Raw genomic sequence first — 25,410 nt, forward strand, 5'->3', positions numbered from 1 at the left:
TTGACTCCATCGCAACTTATAGTCGGTCGAAATATAACAACGCTACCATATGACGAAATTGACATCAACGAACTACGCGATCCAAATTATATGACACAACCACTCTTAGAAAAGAGATCGCATCGTCTCGCAAAACTCTTGCAACACTTCCACACCCGGTGGATCGAGGAATATTTGACTGCATTGAAAGAACGGGATTTCAATGTCACAAAAGGCTCCACTAAAAATGAAATCTAAGTCGGAGATATCGTACTTGTCCACGACGATCAGGAAAAAACGTACGCATTGGAAACTCGCTGTCGTACAAAAACTCAACCCTGGCAACGATGGACTAGTTCGTTCAGCCGAAATCAAGACGGCAAATGGATACAGTAATCGCCCAGTTACTAAACTGTATCCTCTCAAGATTAACAATGACGATACCAGTGAAACCGAATCGACTGAATCATGATCAGTAGTCGAGACGTGTGACGCTACAAGATCACTCTCAACGTCCGGTAAGACAGGCAACCAAGACCGCCATGAAGAAAATCAAGGCATTCGGCCCTCGCTAGCGATGTTCGGGCGTGTGTCGTATTCTCTCGGAAGAACATCCGAGGTCTAGCAGATAGACTACACTTTAGCTTGCCAATGAGTCACGCCGTGCCAGGTCTCACTTTCCCAAGACTTGCCAATGAGTCACGTCTTAACTGACCAATGAGTCACGCCGTGCCAGGTATCTGACAGTTTGTATTTATATAATGCGTCGATGGCATAACACACTACGTGTAAATAAGCAATATCATCTGTGCCACAACGACCTTCTTACGTTGTCTGGAGATTATGATCATTACGGTTGCACCCAGCTTTTCCAAATAGTATGTCACTGTAACCCGGACCTTCTAGTTTTGGGGACAAAATAAAAATCCTTATTTATTCTCACATTTCGCCATCACATATTTATGAAAAGACACACAAGCCTGGTTGAACGTGTTTAATAATAATAATAATAATAATAATAAATTATCTTTATTTATACTGGATAGTTTTAAGCATATAAACACCTGTCTCCCAAGAAGTCCAGTGAGGGCCATCCCTCGTGGTTCAGTGTTAATGCAGGAGGAAACCGGAGAACCCGGGGAAAACCTGCGTTGTTCGGTAGAGTCAAACTGAACGACACTCTTCTTACTTACAGCGTGGTAAATTTAATCGAACCCTGAATGGGGTTCGAACCCCGACCGCAGTGGTAAGAGGCAAGTGGTTTAAAACAAAAAACCAATACCACTATGATATCCCTCCCTTAGTGTTTGAAACAAAACACACGTTTTTTTATATCCTGGTTGTTCTATACCACGACGTGTCTACTTCATTGGTTCTACGGCGACGAAAGCAGCAGTCAAACATTCCAATTTATACAAACGCCCTCCTAAGGAAACCAGATTGTATTGACCTAGCTAGTTATGTATGATTTATTTATTTAACCTTTGACTGGTTATTTTGCAGTAATATATTTAGCACCCTGTATTTTTCTTTAAGTTCAAGTTTAAAGTCCATTGGGCTAGGAGGTTTTAATATTCACTTTCTTGGGAGATTGTACTAAAGATATGTAATTTAACACTTCATGTCACTGTAGTAAAAAAATACTAATTACTACTAACTAATAGATTAGTATGAAATATTCACCCATAAAAATTATTGTTCAGTTCCCGTTCTTGGATGCATTCAAATGCAACCAATACCACTACGATATCCCTCTACGGTTTCCCAAGTTTTTATATAATATTGAGGATGATGTATTATTTTTCTTCAAAATGGACAACTCAAACATCACGCAGTAGAAATGTTAGACAATATTACAGTTATTCAGGAGTCGTGTCATGACGAATGCACTGATTTGTTGTTGTATTTGTGATAAAATTTACCGGTATATATAGTAAAAAAACTGAACTTTCTTTTCATTTTATCAAGCGAGCCACTTGTATGGAGAATACACTTATTCGTAGCACCATTATTCGATAGTTCGTATCCGTCGATTCCCTGGTATAATTCCAGGCAAAGTTACGCATCCCTGTGCTCCGGCCGGTCAAAAATGACAAACCATTGTTGCTGGCGACTGTAACTGTCGTCACTCTAGCTCTATCTACTTTTAAAATTCGATGAGTAATGCATATATCACGTGATCGACAATGGTGACCTATAGACTTATATATAAAGGCGAGGTGTCGTCTGACGTCAGTGACCTCTTCGCCGTCAAGTGAGAGGGAGGAGAGCCGTCAACAGACACGAGTTCACAGTCACTATTTCAATTCCAGTCAAGTGTCTGCGTTATAATCATACCAGACGATATATATAATGGCGATCGACCATTTGTGTTTCGTTTTATTTGCCATACTACCTTTCGCAACGACCCAATTTATTCTACCGAGGAATATGATCGGGAATGAAATGGCAGCATCAGACGAAACGATGCGAATACTCGCCATGCAGAATGACGAAACACTTATGAATGCTGTACACTTGACAGCGGTACAACACCTCGCCGGTACACCTGATCTAGACTTGAAAATTGATGAAAGACCGAACACCACGGTGTCAACAACGGTTCCTGCAAACACGACGGTGTTACCATTAATTCCTCTAACTTACTACGCCAGTCATGCCTGTATTAATGATACCATGCAGTTTTTGTCAGACGCCATCAACAAGAAATCATATGCAATCAAAAGTGAGTTTGTTTATCCTTTTAGTTGTATTTGATTTGATCTTAAACCTTTTCATTTTCTTGGGAACACGTACCCACGTGCACTCTACTGTTTACATGGTATTCCTCTCGGCCTGTCACCGAGGGACTTAATCACTACCCGTCTCGTTAAGGGAGCACAGCGTTAAAAGGGTGCATGCATGCATAGTCATTCGGAACTCTGTACATTGTAAAGTATCGCGAGTTTGGTGGCACATTTATGATTCTTTGTTAATTGTTTCGTGGTGGTTACCACACAGTTCGAACCATATATGGCATTGCCATTATAGTTAACGAGCCACAACTTTATTTGTAAGGACATATTGTGTCAAGTCATATGACAGCATGACTCATGTAACAACACTTTGGTGACCGAGATAACCCAAAGATAATCACAAGATTGGTTTTAAGTAATTATCACATGTATAAGTATATCACAACGAAGAGATGCGATACGGTTACACAATGTACGAATAGCCATACCAATACCTTAAATGACTCGGACGTAGGTTTTAGACAAACGACATTGACGTGTATTAGTCGCTCGTCCTCATTCTCGACATTGTCATATCTATTACTATGTTGAACGTATGAATAGCCATGGTCACATATAAAGCTTAAGGTCGATCACAGGTCAATGTCCTTTGTGAGTTTTACACATTACACAGGTGTTGTAAAATCACAGTGACCATGGCAAACTCGAGACAACCAAATACACAATGACGTCATCTCTATGTATTCGCCTGTCTTTTATTATGACTTAGTTACCCAAGACTTCAACAGCCTGTTCATAACGAACTGGCTCGAAAGAATCGGAAAAAAAAATAACCACGGACGTTTGGGATTGGAACCACATTAGCCATCCACAACAACACTGATATTTTGTGATATAGCCAACACCACGCATTATATCATTTTTATAAAGTGATTTTTGCAATAGGAATACGTATATTTTATGCAGCATCTCACCTCTCTGGGATCTCTATTAATTTTGCAAGATTGTAAATGATAGCATGGACCACATCAGGTATAAAACATGTTAGTCTAGAGGCTATCCGTGGATTCGAATCTCAAGATATCTCATCACCCGTCTAGATCAATGAGAAATCATGAAATTTATATCTCAGCACTTCATGGAGCTAGATGTAAGGAGAGATTCAAAGCCACGGATAACCTTTAGACTATTATGGCATGACAATCACAATCATTGTTGGTTAGAATTGGTTGTGATCAGTGCGCATGCGTCATGTTATCACTGATATAGAACTACAAAAATGGCTGTGAAGGTGCTGGAAAATCATCTGATCACACTAATCGATTCTCTACATACTTGACATATATAGATATATAGCAGGTCATCACCTGACTATTCATAAATGTTATGGAATAGAAAGACACATCGCTAAATATAAACGGTAAAATACGCAAAGAAAGATCTAGAAGTCACGCGCATCTAAAAAGTACTACCCCATTGAACACGCTTGAAAGATAGAATAAGAGCAGTTAGATATTAGGGAATGATGTAAATAATCTATTAATTCCATGGGGTTCCAGCTTTCAAGATGAAAAATTATTTCCTCCTCCTTCAACCCAGGATTTTAGTTTGGTTTAAAGTCACTGATGATGTAACGTCTATCAGATTTGACCCTAAGCAATGTTTACATTTAGTTATATAATATTTAGCACAACAATTTTTCGTGGTGGGCGTAGTTGGGTAAGATAATTGTGCTTATAGGAAGATTCAATATTTTCGAAAGATATTTAAGCGTGTGTGTCCTTTCAATTAAATTACGTCCATTCTAACGTTTAATTTATTCATAGCAAACGTACACATTACTGTTATAGCTTGCCAAGGAAATCTAGTTTAAAGATGTTTGTACGTAACAACGCTTCTGAACGTAATACGCATGCGTCATACACTAAATGTGAATGAGGTATTACTGATAAATGCAGGTATGAATATATGATTATACTAGTATAGTGGTAGACTGTAAGATACGTCGTGACGTTTCGCAGTCACCGGCCTCCTCCCACAGGTAGGGGTTGGCCGATGTGTGAGGGCGTCCCGTCACGGCGTACCTTCCAGACTATACTAGTGGGTGACTGTATGAAAGAGAGCAAGTGTCAGTTTTCGAGAAAAAAACTTTTTTATTAGAAGTTACACTCACGTAAGCACATCTTCAGGGATCTAAAATTGTAAAAAAGTAAAATGAAACGGTGATTTAAAATACTGAAAACTACAACTGGAATGTAAACGTAATAAGAGGTATACAAAAACTTAGTGAAAGCACAAAGTAAAAATGAAAAATTATAAAACTTAGTGGAAGCACAAAATAAAAAGGATGTCAAATAAGTTTTTAAACTGTAAAAGGGAATATGATAAAAAAAGGGGTAGAAAAAGTATAAAAACACAGACAATATAAACAAAACAGTGTGATTTACCATGTAAACCTCTATAATGGATCGTGAGTGTAGACGAACGTCTTTTTGATTGTACACAACATGCCATGCCAATGTTAATCAAGCAAACAGTCATACAGTTATCCCCCTTCTGTTTCAGTGTTTGACTCTATTGGCAAACTACCAGCAGGTGTACTGGAGGGTAATACGCAATGGATTGGAGCATCGGGTGAATGTCGTAGTGTGAAAGATATACAAATTCGCGAACACATTATTAACGGAAAATACTGCCAGGCATCCGTTCCATTGGGTCAAAGCACCGTAAGTAATTAGTATGTTATTTGCTAACCATAATTAGTAGCTAGTGTAAGCTTACACTGAGTGCAAGCACTATGAAAAAAATGAATTGTGGGAGATTTTGCACGACATGGCGTTACATTTACCACAATATCTGTAAAGACAAAGATATTGAACTTTTCTGCCTGTTTTTCTATACTTGTATTACAGTTCGGACCAACATATCTGCAGATCGGTCTATGTGTTCCTGATACTTGCAATAATTTGGATGTTCTAACCATGATAAATACAGGTAAAGTATTGTATACGTCACCTGTCACCAATCTCGCATTCTGATTAGTCGAGAGCCCTGCAGATACACAGGCGTATTTTTCACCAACAGCCGTATTTTTGCTTGTTGTATCACGTGATCATTGCACGTCCCCTTGTAAACAAATCTAGCAGACAACTAGAGATCGAGCTATAACCAGCATTTCCAATGCCAAATTTGTTGTCAATCGAACAAAATATCACCGTTGTATACATTGTAACAAGTCTTTGAACTGTACTTTTCATGTCACAGAAAAATTACCTCTCGCAGCAAGATATGGAACGGTATTTGGCAAATGACATATACATATTAAACATATTAAGACATACCATTTCACTTCCATAGCCTCACTCTTTGTTATTACTTAGAAGTCTGTTGTACATTATTATAGTATGTTCGAATATGTCGTGACTTTTTGTCAGTCTAGGGGGTTTTATTGCGCACAAACGTATGCGCGACGGAAATCAGTGTACGTAGCCTTTCAATCAATCAGCCACATTCAGTGGTTAGCCTTAATCAGTCTATAGCCAATATCTTCAATATCTTCAATGTTGAATATGACGTTAAATCCATTCTCAATACTTGCATGCATCCTCGAATCTTTTGACCAAAGCTAGATAAGTTAAGTCTTCTTCTTGGAATTCCACTGTGGTGTATACCCAACATATATTAGTATATATTAGTTTCAAATGAGTGAAATAGGTTCATCCCGAAATGTAGATCAAAGTACGTGTTTTAATTTTTTATAATATCATAAGTAGTGGGAAAGCGGCTATATTAAAAAAAACTAACATTTTCATTATAAGTATTTATTCATGACTGTAATCAAATATTGTGAATAAGCAGTATATGCAGTGTGCTGTTTGCAGCTGAAGATTTTTTCAATCCGGCCAGTGTGTTGGATTTTAAGTTTGTCAATAGCATGTTGTGTTTTGTTTCACTAAATAAACATCAATGTAATCTCCTAATAAATCATAATGATATACATTATATACTCTACATACAGGAGTTAAACTTATACCAGTACCAGGTCTACAGGGTTTATATGTAAATTGCATAGAAGAGGATCCACTCTCAGCTGGAGCCATTGTAATGATGTGAGTTGAAAAGTTGTAATAATTTCAATTAAATTCTGTTGACTTTGCTTTGGTGTATGCTGATGTCTGCTAATCACAGTGTTTGGTGTTTGTCCATCACGTAGTGTTTGCACATGATATGGTAAATTTAATGTACGTTAAAATCAAAGTGGTTAATGAATACATGTTCACGACAGTATGTCCAAAAAAGTGACTGGTCTATGTCTATCAATATACTTCACACACACACACACACACACACACACACACACACACACACACACACACACACACACACACACACACACATATATATATATATATATATATATATATCAAAGCATTTCATGTATGTCCATCACAGAGATTGATATATGTCAATCAAAGTCATTGGCATATGTCCATCAAAGGGATTCACGTACGTCCATGAAAACGACGTATATATGTTGATTAAAGTGTTTGACATTTAGCTATCAAAATGAAGATTTATGTCAAAAAAGTTACTTCTTGACTTCGAAATATTCTTCATAGTTTTTTAAATGCTTATATATATATATATATATATATATATATATATAATATATATATATATATATATATTATATATATATATATATATATATATATATATATATATATATATATATATATATATATATATATATATATATATATATATATATAAGCATTTTATGTATGTCCATCACGGAGCTTGATATATGTCAATCAAAGTCATTGGCGTATGTCCATCAAAGTGATTTACGTACGTTTGACATTTAGCCATCAAAATGAAGATGTATATCAAAAAAGTTACTTCTTGACTAAAGTCGAAATATTCTTCATAGTTTTTTTAAAACTTTAATATCACAAATAACCAATATTTATTCTGTCAAATTTCAGAGTAATTATCAGCATTCTATTGGCTATTATGGTCGCTGGGACAACGTATGACGTCATTATTAATTATATTTACCGAAAACCGGATGATTACTTACCACATAATATTCAAAATGGCCTCAATGATGAAACATCTCCATTATTAAAAGACTCATCGAAGTCAAAACAAGTTTCTTATCAGCCAGGTGAGTGTGAATAATTATGTACAATACCTTACACTACTTACTAATTGCACTAACTGTAACTGAAGTATTATCTGCACGATTAGACAATTAAAATAATATAGTCATTGAAAATTGTAAAAAAAATACCAGTAATTAGACACTGTACTTGTTAATTATAGGAGTTAATTGTTAAGGATGAGATGCAGGTTCATTGGTGAATTTTGGCCTTTTTTTGCTCATTATGAAGCTTCATGATATGTGCCATCATTTGGTTAAAAGATTTTTTGAAAATCGTTTATTTTTTCCAATAATAAATTTGAAATTAAAAAAAAATTACATGAACTCTAACGGTATGTGAGTTTTATATGGTTTCATTCCTGAATGTTTGTGTACAAGGATTTGCATACATAGACATCGCTAGTAGACATTGGCAGAAATACATGGTATACGAGTACTCAGTATGTGGTGGGTTATACTAGTACCCAAAACCATTCAGTGTGTGTGTGTGTGTGTGTGTGTGTGTGTGTGTGTGTGTGTGTGTGTGTGTGTGTGTGTGACATTATGATTAAGTCATTCTATCTAACAAAACAGTTGTTTAAAGCTATGGTCAATTTGTAGCTAGTGCAATTTTTTATTATATCATAGTAATATAATTATGTAATATGTTTATTAATGTCATATGCATGGCATGTACGATAGAAATGTTAGCTGTTATTTCATGTTAGGCATGTGTGTTGAATGGGTGTAGGTATGCTTATGGCTTGCGTATAGATGTGTGTGTGTGCGTGCGTTTATGTGTGTCTGAATCTTTGTATATGCGCTGCATTAATTAATCATTAATATATGAGTAGTACATTTACGATTCGATTGGGTATGTGGCTTGGTATTATACATATGACAAATCAAACATAAAATAACTATTTTGTGACGTGTTATAACAAATATACTGGCAGTATCAGATGTAACAACTGAATAATTAACATAGATGTGTGTTTTCCACAGGTACATTAGGCGAGTGTCTTCTGGCATTTTCTGTATTGATAAATGGTGGTAAAATCTTAGATGCCACACACTCATCTGGTACATTGGCAGCAATACATGGTATACGAGTACTCAGTATGTGGTGGGTTATACTAGGACACAGTTTTATCACTACTTTTACATTCTCAGGTGTGTGTATCTATTTATTTATTTTATTTATTTATTTTGTGGAATCGCCAAATCAGGCTTATATCTTCCCTTGTATTGATAATTAATAAAACTCAACTGAGTTAACTATGAACTATTATGCTATAAAGATGTGCTATTGCACTCAGTATTTGTCAGGCCATTGTTTGAGATTGTCCTGCAAGAGTGTATTTGAAAAACCTATTTTTCTCAAATTGGGTCTACCACAATTTCTTTGTCGTGAAAATACAAAGAGTGCCAAAACAAAAAGATTATGTTTGTTGATAGCATATAGATAATGGTTATAAGAATTACTGCCTTTACAAACAATTTCGATAGAAAACATTGAAATTGTGAAGTTCAGCTAGAAATGTAATTTCAAAATTTGCAATGCTTATGGAAAATCTTTAGAAAGTAGTGATGGAGATGATCGCGACTACAAGCTCGCCATTTTGTTCTAGCCATTTTGTTTGGATCGAAATGACATGTCGTTTGATGTATTGAATTGAATTACATCTGAGGAAAGGACCAAAATACGATCTAACGTCACTTGTTTCATGAAATGAATATCAGGGTAAATTTGATGTTGTTCATGGAGTGGTACATTAAAGGCATTATTCTATAATATTGTGAATACATTAATGATGTCATTTCAAAAGTGTTCTCAACCCTGGATACGTACATATTTTTCTTTCAGATAATAGTTTAGTGTATATACAAGAAATTTTACCAAGGTTTTCATTTCAAGCCATTTCAAATGCAACGTTTTCTGTCGACACTTTCTTCTTCCTCAGGTAATTTTGATTTCTTTTGAGTCTTTATAGAGTTGATTCATACAACTGGATATGAAGTTTGGTTGCAGTTAAAAAGGGTTCTCCTTTGAATCGATATTTTCAATCTGGGTTATTTGAAGTTCTGACTTATTAAGTATATACTAAGTATTTCTAGAGAATACCATTTTCGTGTACTGTGTTGGCTAGCTATTTACGTATAATCATGATTTCAAATATCGTATTGCAGAAGGTTGGTTTAAATTTTTGATTATCTAAAGCCTTCCATTGGTACGTTTTCATCAATGGTATTGTAATCTCATACACAACAGTGTCATAATATTTTACAGTCAGGGCTATATAAACACATTACGTTGCTTTTATGTGTAAACAAAATTTATTTCAAAGTTCAAGTTACAAGATATGATCAAAGCATTCATCGACCTATTTCCGACAGTTTATCTCTTGCTTTCAAATAAATGCCATTTTTAATTTTCTTCAGCGGCCTGCTTGTAACTTACCTAACCTTAAGAGAGTTGACAGAAGGCAGAAAAGTGAACTGGTTTATGTTTTATTTTCATCGATTCTGGAGGTATGTTACACGTGAATTTAATGATAGGATTCTGATTATAATTGGCCGCAACTTGTCACGGACCACACTGATCTGTTTTACGAATAAACGTGACCTGTTAAAACTGCACTAGCTGCAACTAGAACACTGTTTTAAATAACTCTGTTAGATGTAATGACTTACTCGTGGTATCGGTGTAGCTGTACACATAATATATAGTAAAATAAATCCAATCAAATTTACTATCTGGTCCCCATCTAAAATCACCATCTAAATGCCATCACAATTTCAACCTGTTGCTGTACTTCTTGTGGGTAATACAATGGACCCCTAATTAAGCTATGCAATGTTTATAGTTGTTTGTATTTCAACAATTTTCAGGGAACGTATCGTTAGTTGTCAAATAGAAAAATATTTTAGTTACACATATTTTATCCTTAAGCTGTAACTATGTTTTCTTTCAATGAATATTGCCACAGAGTAAGTGTTCACTGGAATAAGATATTTTCCTTAATTATGGATAATATTAACATTTATTCATAATCTTTTCTTTCCAGATTGACACCTGTGTACTTGTTCCTTATTTTTTTCGTTACTTACCTATTTCCATATTTTGGCACTGGTCCATACTCTGAAGTAATAAGGGATGCTCCTAATCCCTGTGAGGATTATTGGTGGACAAACTTATTGTACATAAACAATCTTGTACCTTGGCCTGGATCCCTGCAAACTATGGTATAGCTTGTTATAACTGTGATTTTTTAGTACAACTGAACTCTTAAGGTTCAGTAGTGTAGCTTTAAATACATCTAATAGTTTAATGCTTTGTCAATAATGTTTGTGAAGAATTCAACATTGATAATGAAAATATTCGAACATCTGAATTATGCATAAAGCAAACCAATGCTGTTTACATACAATAAGAAAAGAGAGCTGGACATCTAGATGTGTAATGGATTCAATAGCAATAGGGAACTTGCAAACCCGGCATGTTGAATGTTGTATCATGGGAAATGTGATAATAAATACTAATGAATTGGTATTGTAAACAATACTGTTACATTATTTGCAACCATGAATGATCAATTCATAGTTACCCTGACCATTGTGGAAGGTTTATTTTATCGGTAGCTCCAGATTAGGTATTACGATAACCACAAATAATCCCATAGTCCTTTGCGTCTGAGCATGCTCAATCTGGATTGCAAGTTTCCTATTGAATTACCATGAATGAAAGAAATTGAAAAGTTAAAACAGCAACAATACTACCAATTATATATACAATAATTGTGACGTTTGTAATACTTAAAGAATTTATATCAAATCCACAGAATTGCTATATACCAGCTAATATGTAAAATACGGATTATATACTTTAATGTCAGACGTACAATATTTGTAATCAGTATATAACTATATATTTATGTTGATTCAATGTTTTCAGTGCTATCCTGTGTCATGGTATCTGGCGAACGACATGCAATTCCATGTTATAAGTCCACTTATTATTATACTGCTTTACAAGTGAGTGATTTTACATTATTTTTTTTATATCTGTGTAACTATGTATGTATGTATGTATGTATGTATGTATGTATGTATGTATGTATGTATCTATCAATCTATCTCTCTATCCATATTTTTGACTGGATATTATGAAATTACATTTCAGGAAACCACGTATTGGTTATATTGCTCTATCTATTTTGATGGCTGTGTGTTTAGCATCAAGACTGGGCATAGCTATCAATAAAGACTTAACTTCAGATTTGTAAGTATACAAATGTAAACATTTCTTATTTGCCTCATTACGTCACGTGTTGTGGTCATCCAAGAATAATCGGTCCTTTGTATGATTGAATATAAACTTCTTGGGATTTCCTTCAGTTAATTAATCTGAAGTTTTAACACGTATTAATCATTTTAGTTATCTCATGGTACGTGTTTATTTATTAGCTTCTGACTATATAGTAAATTTTCATTGAAAGTGATAATATCAAGACATCGTTTTGTCATTATTATATCCAATACTGAACATGTCTTGGTAATTTGTATTTCTTTCATTTATTAAAAACAGCCTCCCACCTGCGGGAATTACTAACAGCACCAACACTGCTGCTACTGCTTCTGATTACTATTATGGTAAACCTTGGACACGTATCTCCACCTACTTAGTCGGTATGGTAGTAGGATATATTTTACTTAAGACAAAATGTAAACTAAAGATTAATAAGGTATGTAATCACAAAATTACTCATGTTGTCAGGTTTGAATTTAATCAGATTAGAGTGGCCATATGGATGACAATTAGGTATCTATTTTAGAGGTATTTAGTTATAAAACAATTGTATCATGGCGTCCTATTTGCAAAATTAATGTGAAACAACATATACCAAGTCTGTGTCTGTATCCCAATAAATTGCAAAAAGCTTTTTAAAAATGTGTAAAAACTTTTGTCATTGTACAGTCATTTATTAATCATTTGCAATTTATTGAGTTACGTTCACCACCTCCAGCAGCATGCAACATTAGCATCAGAATTATTATAGTACATATTCAATTGATATAACCAATGTAATCAATATAACTCTCTTCCAGTTCATAAACTTGTTATGTTGGGCTGCTGCTTGGGTTATAGCACTAGCCGTGTTATACGGATTATATGGTACATATCATAATCACCCACTATCAAGACCAGCCGATGTAATTTATATGACACTGAGTCGAGTTGCATGGAGTGTTGCCATTGGCTGGTTGACATTTGCCTGTCTCACTGGTAATGGGGGTAAGTATTAAAATAAGGAATTCTGTCACAAATGAAAATCACATTAAATAGAAATATTTTGGAAATAATTCAAAACTTGTTATAGGAGACTAACACGACGTTGTATATTCACACCATAGTCACGAAAGTTAATCTTGAACTCTAAAATCTCTCGGTTGTGTTTCCCCATGGCGACATCTATAGACAACAACAATGATAACTTTCGCCAGCATGGCACAAAATTCCACGCATGCGGACTCACTGTTATCATTAATACACATTTCCGATCTTAAGCTTTAGGGCAAAGTCCAGGTGTCATATTATACATATAGTATATTCCTATGTTTTACTATGTCATACTACAGGTCCAATCAACGCCATATTATCATGGAGAGCTTGGATACCAATTAGTCGACTCACCTATTGTGCCTATCTTACACATATATATGTGCTGCAGGCGTACGTCATGTATCAAGATAGACTTGTGAATCTGTCAGACATCAACCAGGTGAGTTAAGAGTGAGTCAGCAGGTCGAATATTAAATGTGTTTGGAGCTTATATATCCAACTGTACGGAATTGTCGAAATTTTTGGTCGAAATGATGACTTCTCTGTCTTCAATAGATGGAGAATTGTGTGCAGGACATAGCAGAATTAATGACATCGTTCATACACAAATAGTGGCTAAGATATGATTTTTTAAATATATGTTGGATTCAAACTTAAAAAGTGGGTATGGCTGATAATTGGTGGGGAAGTTCTAGAGAGATTTAGCCGGAGTTAACCACAAATATCAGCATTTGCCAATATTCATACATACGCCTAGCGATAACGAAATGTTACAGCTTTCCCAGTCTCTGATGTGACCATTGTAAATGATTGTAAATGATTGCATATAAGGCTAGTGGCCAATGTCCTGACTGATTGAAAGACCTCCATATCAGTAAATCAAGGAATCCTTCCCCAAAATATATAAATGCCTTTCAAATCCATTGGCGTTATTTTTAAATCAAGGTGTAAACTTTGAATTGTTTTCTTCAAATCAACAGATTTACTTATACGTCTGTTCCCTGGTGCTCTCATACCTTATTTCCTTCGTGGTATCATTGATGGCAGAAGCACCGATGATGCGTTTAGAGAAGATTTTATTGAAGAAATTCAAGAGGACATAATAACAATGACAAAAATGCATAGACTATGCAAAGTCCTTCGTAAAACCATGAATCTATCTTGATGATTTCAAATTAAGCTTCATGATCAATCTTTTAGGTTTCAGTAACTATTGTTACCACAAACTCGAAGCCTGGCGTCAAAGCCTGGCGTCTAGCTATCTTCAGTCAAATCACAACGTATGTGGAAAAAGGCCATTGTTGTCAACGTCAGAATCATGTCCATGCTATCCAATAGTAGTGCAGTAGCATTGTGAATTAAATAATACAATAGCTAAGACCAAATTATCGTAGGAACAACACTTCGACTTTCGCTTCAATTGTATATCTACACACATTTCCTTGTTTCGCTTTACTTCCATCCGTTTGAATTAGTAAATATATTTGCATAAAACTGTTTGATAAGTTCGCTAGTGATGTCATAAAATTTAAAATAATTGGACCAGAAGGAACATGTTGTTATATTTAATTTGTATTTACATAACTGTTACAGTACTTTGTTAGATAAAACAAATGACATTTGAAACAATTCGTATGTAGTACCGTTCCTCTATTAACATCAGTGGAATAAACCCAGAGGCTTGCATTGATGTTATTATCTGTAAGACGATCCCTACACTAAGATAGTAACACTCAGACAAGTCTCCTGGACAACAGCAGAAAGCATACTTACCGTCAGTTTTGTGGCAAGTCTCTTGGACAGTAGCAGAAAGTATACGTACCATTAATTTTGTTTCTGATGATAAGTTCATCTATCAGTGATCCCAAGTGAACAGATCGGATCTTAATGAATTCGAAGTGAGTTACAAGTGAATAGATCTAGATAGGATCTTAACCAAGTAAGTTACAAGTGCATAGCTTTGATCCTAATGAAGTGAGTTACACGTCAAGAGATTGGGGAATGCAGTGAGTTACACGTGAACAGATTGGACCCTAATCATGTGAGCTTTAAGAGTATAGATCGGATTCTAATGAAGTGAAATACAAGTGAATAGATCGGATCTAAACCAACTAACAGTTGAATGACTAAATCAGATCCCAATCAAGTGAGTTATAAGTGAATAGATTGGATTGGCCCAACTGACTTACCATAGATCGGATCTTGCCCAACTGACTTACCATAGATCGGATCTTGCCTAACTGACTTACCATAGATCGGATCTTTCCCAACTGATTTACCAGCTAATAGCCAACTGTTTTGTAAGTGAATAGATCAGATCCTAATCAAGTAAGTAAATCGGATATTAGCTACGTGTGAATGTATGATGTATGATTGAGAAATGCAATCACATCCGTTTCTAAAGAATAAATCAATATATATTAAACAAAGTTCATGAAGTTATTTTCGTTGTTTTTTCAATACAACTACTATTAAACTTTAATTTTTCAATTTTTCAAAGCTACATATTAATAAATACGTCTCTCTGAATTCAAACTATGGGTCGTTTTACAATAATATAATTATAAACAGTTCTTTAGTAATAATACAACAATTGCAACAGTTGTCCAGGGATGCCTTTGATCAAAACAGAGTTTTATCAGTGCTAGACTATTAAGATTAGCTTTGAAGATGCTGGAAAGTCTTCTCTATTCACAACGTATTCGTATACGATCCGAAGTACCACCCACGTGTGTAGCTATTGTTGTTTGATAGATACAGTTTGATAATGTGATAAGGAAATGACCTTTCGTCACCTTCATAGCTACTCCTCTGGGTTCTATTTTAACATGCTAGATAAGAAAAAGTGGACTTTGACCAAACAAAAATTGCATAATAGTTCCATTGCAGTGACATCTTTATTTTGAGAATCATTAAGTACATATAGCCTTGAAAAGCCCCCCCCCCCCCCTCCGATTTTCATTTTGATCTCACACCAACCAATCAGATAACATTAACAATGTGAGAAAGTACTATACTACAAATAATCATCGATGGATCAAGAGTTACTTCTTGTATGTAGAGTGTTATTTTGTATCATTCACTTACATAGCGACTTGCATGGGCTGCTGTCAATGGCAATGCCTCCTAAAAATAAATGTATCGTTTGGTATTACAACCTTTTGTATACTGTTTTAAACGCATATCATACTGCAGGATTAATAACTATGAAGCTAAAATCTACAAAGGGAATCTACAACCTTTATTAAAACACCTAATAAAATACAGAACATGACAAAGATGCCTGGATGCACAATATGACAATTGAAATATCATACCATCCACGCTGGTCAACGCTCAGCCGTTACACAGAAACCACCTCCCAGGCCCCGTATTTACCTAAGTTAACCCCGTGTTTATGGAATGTAACTGACATTTTATCATTATAGTTAATATCTCGATTTATATCCGATTTATATCAAAGCTCTTGAAAATCAATGGCCGACAAGTAATACTTTATGTTAGGCAGAACCACTTATGTAAGCAGTTGAAGTCTGTCTTGAAATATCTGTCGTCAAAAGTGTTCATTACATAAGAAATTGTTGGAATTGCGGCTGTAATCTCATAAACAACGGACAATGTTAGAGGGATTTCTTGGTCTTCCTCAGTAAAATCTTCTCCAAACGCATCATAGGTGCCTCGGCCATCAATGACACAACGAAGGATATACAATAGGCTATAACCAATCCAGCGATATACATGTAGGTCTGTTATAGAATAGAACAAATTATAGATAAAATAGAACAGACACACATTACCACACGGACACATCAGTTCATTTACTGGAGATGTTTTGGCTCACAAGTTCAGAAAACATATTTACATTTACAATTTCTTAACTGAAATTTTCCAAAAAACTGCTACAATTATAACAAAATATCGTCATACACCATGATACGTATCCATTTTTGTTTGGGACAATATAAGGTATGAACAAGTCTTCGATTAAGACATAGTTCACAATGTTTTAACTAACGTATGTATACTTCTTATACACTTTACTTATTTACTTGTGTTTGTCTTCAATTAAAATGTGTACACATTGAAAACTACAGGCAAAGAGTCACACAATTCCTTCACGAAGAAATAATCATAACACCTCTGTTTTAGTCTATAAGATATATTGTGTTTTCCCACCCTACCAGCCAGCATTGGTAAGAGCTGGACGACACATCGTATCTTAGCCTAGCCATGTAAATGCATTGAGCCTCTTCATGGCTATGTTCATCTACTCTCACTTTACCTACATTGAATGATTCATGATCTTAGGCGCTATTTTAATCGTAAACCACAATAAAAATGTCACTCTACGCTTTAAGTATACCTGATTTAGATCTGACAGGTTAATCAGTCTATCTTGGTTCATTCCGTATACTAGAATCACATAGAAATGTGTAAGATAGGCACAGTATGTCAGTCGACTAATTGGTATCCAAGCTTTCCATGATAATATGGCGTTAATTGGACCTGTATACAACAGAAGTAGAAAAAAGAGTAATATAGAAGTCTGGGAATGATACCTTGTGAATTCACCTCGTGTAATAAAATACTAGATCAAAGTCACATCCACCTATCAGAGCTAAGTTGGAACAATTCCGAATTTTAACTATCCGGAAGTGACGCACTGGCCTAGCTAGGCAACTTCCATTAAATGTATTGTCGAATGCTTCTTGCTGCCGTCATTACCATTGTAAGCTCCATTAACATTGTCTGTATAAGTGAATTCAGATTTACATTGAATATTAAATTTTAACAATCATTTGAGTTTGTCTATGCTCTAGTATGCCAAATGATCGACCCACCTGCTGATCCATCCACATTTTAAAAGAGAATTTGGTGTCACTATTTGTCAAAAACGGTCATACAGGATATAAAGTTATCTAAATGGATATGCAAATTTAACCTTGTACATTTTGTTGTCACTTAGTGACATACTATGATAACGTCTATATCGGTAAATCAATAACATTTTAGACTATCTGCAAATGGGTGTAAATTTGTTCAGAATTCATGCTTGTTTGGTAAAAGTACATGACTGTATACAATTAGTTTTTGACTAGTGTAGATGCAGAATTCACATACTTACCCCCATTTCCAGTGAGGCAGGCAAATGTTAGCCAGCCAATAGCAACACTCCATGCAAGTCGACAGACAGTCATGTACAATACATCCACTGGTCTTGACAGTGTATGACCATGCTGAGTACCATACAATCCATACAATACAGACAATGCTATAACCCATGCGGCACACCAGCATACTAAGTTGATAACCTGACAATAAGGGACGAGGAAATATTCAGATAGTGGAGGTGGTGGTGGTGGTGGTGGTGGTGGTGGTGGTGGTGGTGGTGGTGGTGGTGGACGATGGCGACATTAATGATGTCTAAACATAAATAGTTTGACTCTTTTGGTTTATATTTTTAATTTATATACTGCTTACCTTATTTATCTTTACTTTACATTTTGTCTTGATCAAAAGATATCCCACGATCATACCAACCAAGTAAGTTGAGATACGAGTCCATGGTTTGGGATAATAATACACAGAATACACAAAGTATGTCATTGATTGACCTTCTAACTGACCCCTGTTATTTAGTAAAACACATATATCAAATTATCATTTATAGGGTATTACAAGTAGGCAGCACTCTGTAGAGCATGTACCAATGCCGAGCCGTGGTCTGAGATTCAGTTTCTACATTCAGATTCCAATGAATTGTCTCAGAGGCAGTCTTTCCATAAGATTTCATTTGAAACCATTCGTAATGTTTTAAGATATCCTTCTAACAAACAAACAAACAAAAAACAATCACACACATACATACATACATACATGCATGCATGCATGCATGCACGCACGCACGCACGCACGCGCACACACACACACACACACACACACATACATACATACATACATACATACATACATACATACATACATACATACATACATACATATATGTATGTTTGTATACATGCATGCATGCATGCATACGGGCGGGCGGGCGGATGGGCAGGCAGACAGACAGACAGACAGACAGACAGACAGACAGACAGACAGACAGACAGACAGACAGACAGACAGACAGACAGACAGACAGACAGACAGACAGACAGACAGACGAAGATGAACACATAACCTTTGTCTATTATTAACCTTGTCTTAGACCTTTCTCAGTGTTCGGTGACAATTTGCGGCGAGATGGATTAACATTGCAGTATTTCTTTAATTATATACTCACTTGAAATTATGAAATGAGCTTTCAGTAACATAATGTGTAGGCTTTCATAGATGTACATTACAAATAAACTCTTTGTTTATGGTAGCCTAGAACATGGTAATGTAAGTATATAATAGTATATGCATGTAATCTGTGTTTGATATTTCATTGCTGATTAAGATAACAATATTCAAATGCGATTGTAACAAATTACTGTGTGAACAATAACGGTAATGGATTTGTAGGCAGGCAAAATAAGAACTATCCAAAGAGGATATGATGTATTCTCCTGTTATGTAAAAGTAACAGTACAAATGTCAATCAAATGGTAAATATATAAATATTTACATATTCATGTGATGTTGAAAATGGATGATTGGTTAAAGAGATGGATTTGAGAAATAGGTATTCCTTGAGACGTATTAAGGATTTGATTATTTCTTTGAAAAAGATAAGATGTTAAAAACACGGACTTTGTCTCTGTTTGTCACTCATTCATTCAATTGCAAAAGATTTCATTTTGTTTTTGCACGTATATAATATTATATTGTACTATAGATTGACTTACTGTGCGGTGATGGATGACGTCAGATCTCTATGGATACTAATACCAAGCCGTGATCCAAGACATATGATCATCAATGCTGATAATACAAGGTAACCTAGGCGAGGTTTTCTGTTATTAATAGATAAAAAAGAAGACACACCATGCATCATTGAAACCGACCTTCAGTCCTTTTAAGGTATGATGCGCATTATGGATCACACATGAATATAGTATCATTCTCTAGATGCAAAACTTCATTAGTTTATTGAGCAGTTTAGTATTTGACCTAAAATGGAGGTCAATGTCGAAGATCAAGGTATAACAAGCCTTCATTGAAGACATATTTCCTAACTGGTGTGTAAAATGGCAAAGTTATTGTGCATATTTGAATTTTGTCTCTAGATACAAAACTTTATCATTTATTGACCAAGTTGCTATGTGACCTTGAATGTGGAGGTCAAAGATCAGGATATAAAAAGAAAACTTAAAACCTTGATAATTGATTATGGGGGAGGGGGTTAGGCACTTGAATGGTTTATGCACGTATTAAACTTTGGTGTCCATTGTTGTGTTGTCGGGGAAGTCAACAATGTGTTACGTACATACACGGGGAGTCTACACAATATTCGGCGGCCATACTGGATTCTAATTCTGATATCATGTTGGCCTTTCCATTCTATTAGCCAAGAATGAAATTGAATTTCTAAATGTGCATGAATAAGGATTGTGATTTAGGGGTTCAGCTGTTACATTGGAATGATTTAGGGCAAAATAGTATTGGGTAACTACAATTGCAAGAAGGAAACTATTTGTAACACGTGAATGTGCATTATGTGTTATATTAGAATTATCAACTTACTTATACAGAAGAACAATAGCAATCGGGCTGATGATGTAAAACTGCATGTCATTGGCTAAATACCAGGATACAGGAAAACACTGGAATAGAAATAACCCCGTTTAAGCATTGACAGTTTTATAAATACACGTAAGTACATACATACATACATACATACATACATACATACATACATACATATATCCACCCATCCATCCATACATCCATACATACATACATACATACATACATACATACATACATACGTACATACATACATACATGCATACATGCATACATACATACATACATACATACATACATACGTACGTACGTACGTACGTACGTACGTACATACATACATACATACATACATACATACATACATACATACATACATACATACATACATACATACATACACACAAACACACACGAACGAAAGCACGCACGTACGTACGGAGACAGACCGATAGACAGACAGACAGACAGACAGACAGACAGACAGACAGACAGACAGACAGACAGACAGACAGACAGACAGACAGACAGACAGACAGACAGACAGACAGACAGACAGACAGACAGACAGACAGACAGACAGACAGACAGACCAATACTACACTTAAAGTATGCCTTGGGTTACAACAAATACGTATACATGAAGTAGTTTAAAATCAAATTTGGCTTTGAAGTTTAGAGATCATGTTTTACAAATATTTCTGTTGTAGCTATCCATGGAACAATGTTGTTGATATAGAGTAAGTTTGTCCACCAATACTTTATGCATGGATTTTCATTTTCGTTCATAATCTGTGCGTAAGGACCATTGCCAAAATAAGGAACCAGGTATGTGGTGAAAAACAGAACAAACATATACACAGGGGTCAACCTGAAATGAAGAAGTTAATTGAAATTAATACATGATCGTACAGCTATCAAATCGTGATAATTCATTACTATATTTAGAAAGACAGGGGCATATTGCATAAAAGTACAATTCTAAATGTGTATTGGTAATCGTCTTGCCATGATGAATATAAAAAGTATAATAAATATACATAGAGATACCGTATTTACTCGGGTTAGCGCTCTTACACGGGCAAGCGCCCAGTGCTTTTATTCAGACAATGTCTATTTGTTCTGGTATTTTACGATCACTGGTGGATTTGATTCATATACTATTAAAACTAAGGCTATTGGGCTTGTCACTAATATTATAATTCAATGCGAGGTTAAATAAATATTACGTCATTGAACTATGCAATGTTGGAGTCTTTACATGAAGTCAACACATTGTGGTCAGTGACCATTTGCGGCCAATTGGGTTCTTAACGTTAATTCAGTTTTGGAATTACCTCCAGAATCTATGAAAATAGAACAGAAACCAGTTTATTTTTCTACCTTCCATCAATTCTCTCAGTGTTAGGTACGTAACCAGTAAACCACTGAAAGAAAAAGATATTCGTTCACTTATAGATGGATCTGTGAGAACAAATATGGAAAATTCATGTGTTTGACTGTCTAAGTTTCCTAATACTAATAGATTTTTACATAGGTATAAAAATACCAATGAAATAGATGGTTGGATTGGTAGATTGGCCGGAATTGGAATCTAGAAGCTACTGGTTCGAGACTTGCTGTTTTCCAACTGATGGTGACAAGGCCCTCGGGCCATTCATATTTTTCTTGCCAATGGCTGCATGAAGAAAAATAAACGTCCATGCACTGTTACTATTTACTCAATGAACTAAATGGGCTATTACTTATTTGAGATTTTGAATACCAATTCCTTAAATTACAAGAGTAGGAATCCATAAAATGAATGGAATAACATTGTGTGAATACATCATTGTATTAATGCTGTAGCATGCTTAACGACAGAATTGAAAAACCATCGCAATATTGCTACTTGTGTTACTACTTTCAAATGTGATTGAATAAATTAAAATCTAAACTTACCTTAGGAAAAAGAAAGTGTCAACGGAGAATGTGGCATTTAGAATGGCTTGGAATGTGAACCTTGGCATGACGTCTTGAGCATAAGTGAATCCATTGTCTGAAAATTAAGGGTTGAAAGCAAGAAATTGCAATTCAACGTGTGTTTGCAAGTGTCTGTCTGTCTGTCTGTCTGTCTGTCTGTCTGTCTGTCTGTCTGTCTGTCAGTCAGGCTTTTAATAAGGAGATAATGCATATGAGAACAGGGACAAGACAGCTAACGGCTTTCATGGAAAGCCAGCTACCAGCAAACTAAGATGGACACAAACTGCTGTTGAAACATATTGACGTACAGTAACAGTGGACATTTTTGGCATTACACTCACGGTCGGATAGAGTCTCTGATAGTTCCTTAAATGGCCACACTTTCAACCTCATTCAGTGTCTACACTATCTTGACGTCAAGTTTATTATATCCTTGACATAACCAACTCGAAGGTATTACTATCACCCACTTGTGCAATCTATTGCATGCAGCAACAATATTTCTAGTTCGTGTTTATCTTTAGCTTGCTTTCCATAGTAGTATAAAGGAGTGGTAAAAACTGAAAAAGATATATAAGTATAAATTATTGTGAAAAACGACGATATTCCATACTCTATCTGTAGGTAAGGAATGAGGGTAAAAATCAACATACCTGAGAATCCCATCGTGAAAGTCACGCTGTGTCCTAGTATAACCCACCACATACTGAGTACTCGTATACCATGTATTGCTGCCAATGTGCCAGATGAGTGTGTGGCATCTAAGATTTTACCACCATTCGTCAATACAGAAAATGCCAGAAGACACTCGCCAAATGTACCTATATGATAAATGATAGATTGCTTAATATGACCATATGGATGAGGATTGGATATATATTTTAATATTTAATTCAAAAAACGATTTTTTTTAAATACCATGGCTTCCTACTTGAAAAATCAGTTTGAAACAATGTAAATTAAGTCTGTGTTTGTGATTGTGCTTGTAATACATTTCAGAAAGCTAAACGAATGTGTAAACTGTTTGTTATATTTTACAATCTTTTGCCATGTATTGAGATATAAACAAGCGAGCAAGGCGTTCGCGTAGTGAGGATTACATTGGGCTAATCTTTGTTCTGGACCAACATTTTCATCTTTCTATAGTTCTGCCACCAACTTTTTTTAACACATACAAGTTACATTGTAGTCCTAATCCGAACTTGGCCTTCAAGCTGCAAAAAGTTGTAGATTAATTTGAATAACTTTGTATTTTGGAAGAAACAAAGATGTTATTTCCTAAATCAGCCCTAACCTGGTTGATATCTATACTGCTTAGCCTTCGATGCCGAGTTCAGCAGTGACGTCACTTCCTCTTTATCGACGCCATCTTGTACAGTAATAGGTAAAGGGTTATTGGTATCTGCATTTCGGTTTATGTAATTTATGATGATGTCATAAACTGTTCCAGCAACCATCAGGAGAGCAAGTATGCTAACAATTATTCTGAAATTTGAAGAAATAATATATATATAAATATGATATTGCTGAAAATGGTATAGCCACTATAACTGACGGTTTTACTAACTACAAAAATGCACTAAATATATAAGAAAAACGCCGTTCAGGAAATCATTTATGCTCGTGATTATGCACATTAACATAGAGAATGATATCGGTTCCAGTAATAGGAGTAATGAGAGCACCTCATAATGGCAACTTTCTTTGCTTATCGATTGGTAATTTACCCTTTAGAGGTACATGAATCTAGCTAGAACTGACGTAGAAAAATCAGACTTTCAAGCTCACAAGCTTGTTTCCACTTCATGGACATGTCGCAGTCTCACGTTTCGTTTCTGTCATTTATATTTGGAAATTTTGTATGTCAAAGTCTCACGTTTCCCTTCTGTCATTTATAGTAAGTTTGTGTAATAGGGCAGACAAACAAAAGGATACCCGGATCACATATTAGGTTACTCGTCAAGGATTATGCATGTATGACTATAATTTCATGTCTGCCAAATGTCGACTATTCCACAATTGTAGTCTATTTACAATTAATGTACTAAATTACAAGACATGTTTGTGTGTCCAAAATATAGATAACAGTTACTCACATCATTACTTTTGCACCTGTTGATAGAGGTAGCTCTTCCGTACAAAGGACATTAGAAGCCATAAGACCAGGCGGTTGTATTATCTTAATACCTATGTGAACAAAGTTTTCACACAAACCTGATTCAGTGTATGGAAGTAGGCGTGTAAATTTGTAGGGATTTATTGGAGTGCCACTAAGTAACAACAGCTTATAACTCAAATCTAATACTCCTAAAAATTTACACTATCTAAGATAACAATAGGGAACTTGCAAACTGGCCATTTTGAATGTTGCATCATGGGAAATTTGATGATAAATACTTATCAATTAGCATTGTAAACAATAACGTTACATTGTTTGTAACCACAAATAATCAATTCACAGTCACTCTGACTATTGTAGGAGGTTTATTTTATCGATAGCTTCAGATTGGGTATGACGATAACCACTGATAATCCTATAGTCCTTTGCGTCTGAGAATGCTCAGTCTTGATTG

General features: G+C 35.2%; 2 protein-coding genes across 2 annotated transcripts in view; one reads left to right on the forward strand and one right to left on the reverse strand.

Moving 5' to 3' along the window:
• Positions 1 to 2,240: 2,240 nt before the first annotated feature.
• LOC144448232 (nose resistant to fluoxetine protein 6-like) lies at positions 2,241 to 15,601 on the forward strand. Its single transcript, XM_078138392.1, has 15 exons — positions 2,241 to 2,704; positions 5,280 to 5,440; positions 5,627 to 5,708; positions 6,733 to 6,823; positions 7,703 to 7,884; positions 8,866 to 9,033; positions 9,728 to 9,824; positions 10,303 to 10,392; positions 10,929 to 11,106; positions 11,816 to 11,895; positions 12,044 to 12,142; positions 12,449 to 12,605; positions 12,970 to 13,156; positions 13,501 to 13,643; positions 14,185 to 15,601. Exons 1-15 carry the CDS (start codon positions 2,332 to 2,334, stop codon positions 14,305 to 14,307), a joined length of 2,211 nt encoding a protein of 736 aa, XP_077994518.1. The 5' UTR covers positions 2,241 to 2,331; the 3' UTR covers positions 14,308 to 15,601.
• Positions 15,602 to 16,312: 711 nt separating this feature from the next.
• The window catches only part of LOC144448165 (nose resistant to fluoxetine protein 6-like), a 12,200-nt gene continuing 3,102 nt past the window's right edge, over positions 16,313 to 25,410 (reverse strand). The window contains exons 4-15 of the mRNA XM_078138318.1: positions 24,934 to 25,051; positions 24,132 to 24,322; positions 23,491 to 23,658; positions 22,817 to 22,913; positions 22,213 to 22,302; positions 21,569 to 21,746; positions 20,876 to 20,955; positions 20,038 to 20,145; positions 18,686 to 18,833; positions 18,330 to 18,516; positions 17,568 to 17,710; positions 16,313 to 16,950 (exon numbers count right to left, since the gene is read on the reverse strand). Coding sequence (XP_077994444.1) covers positions 16,825 to 16,950; positions 17,568 to 17,710; positions 18,330 to 18,516; positions 18,686 to 18,833; positions 20,038 to 20,145; positions 20,876 to 20,955; positions 21,569 to 21,746; positions 22,213 to 22,302; positions 22,817 to 22,913; positions 23,491 to 23,658; positions 24,132 to 24,322; positions 24,934 to 25,051 — 1,634 coding nt within the window. The 3' untranslated portion in view covers positions 16,313 to 16,824. The remainder of the gene's footprint in view (positions 16,951 to 17,567; positions 17,711 to 18,329; positions 18,517 to 18,685; positions 18,834 to 20,037; positions 20,146 to 20,875; positions 20,956 to 21,568; positions 21,747 to 22,212; positions 22,303 to 22,816; positions 22,914 to 23,490; positions 23,659 to 24,131; positions 24,323 to 24,933; positions 25,052 to 25,410) is intronic.

The sequence above is a fragment of the Glandiceps talaboti genome, chromosome 17 (genome assembly GCF_964340395.1).
Source record: "Glandiceps talaboti chromosome 17, keGlaTala1.1, whole genome shotgun sequence".
NCBI classification, from domain to species: Eukaryota; Metazoa; Hemichordata; class Enteropneusta; family Spengelidae; genus Glandiceps; species Glandiceps talaboti.

Coding starts and splice junctions, on each gene's coding strand:
- LOC144448232 (XM_078138392.1), top strand. CDS start 2,332: ATGGCGATCGACCATTTGTGTTTCGTTTTATTTGCCATACTACCTTTC. Junction 5,441..5,626: donor TTCCATTGGGTCAAAGCACC/GTAAGTAATTAG, acceptor CTTGTATTACAG/TTCGGACCAACATATCTGCA. Junction 11,107..11,815: donor CTGGATCCCTGCAAACTATG/GTATAGCTTGTT, acceptor CAATGTTTTCAG/TGCTATCCTGTGTCATGGTA.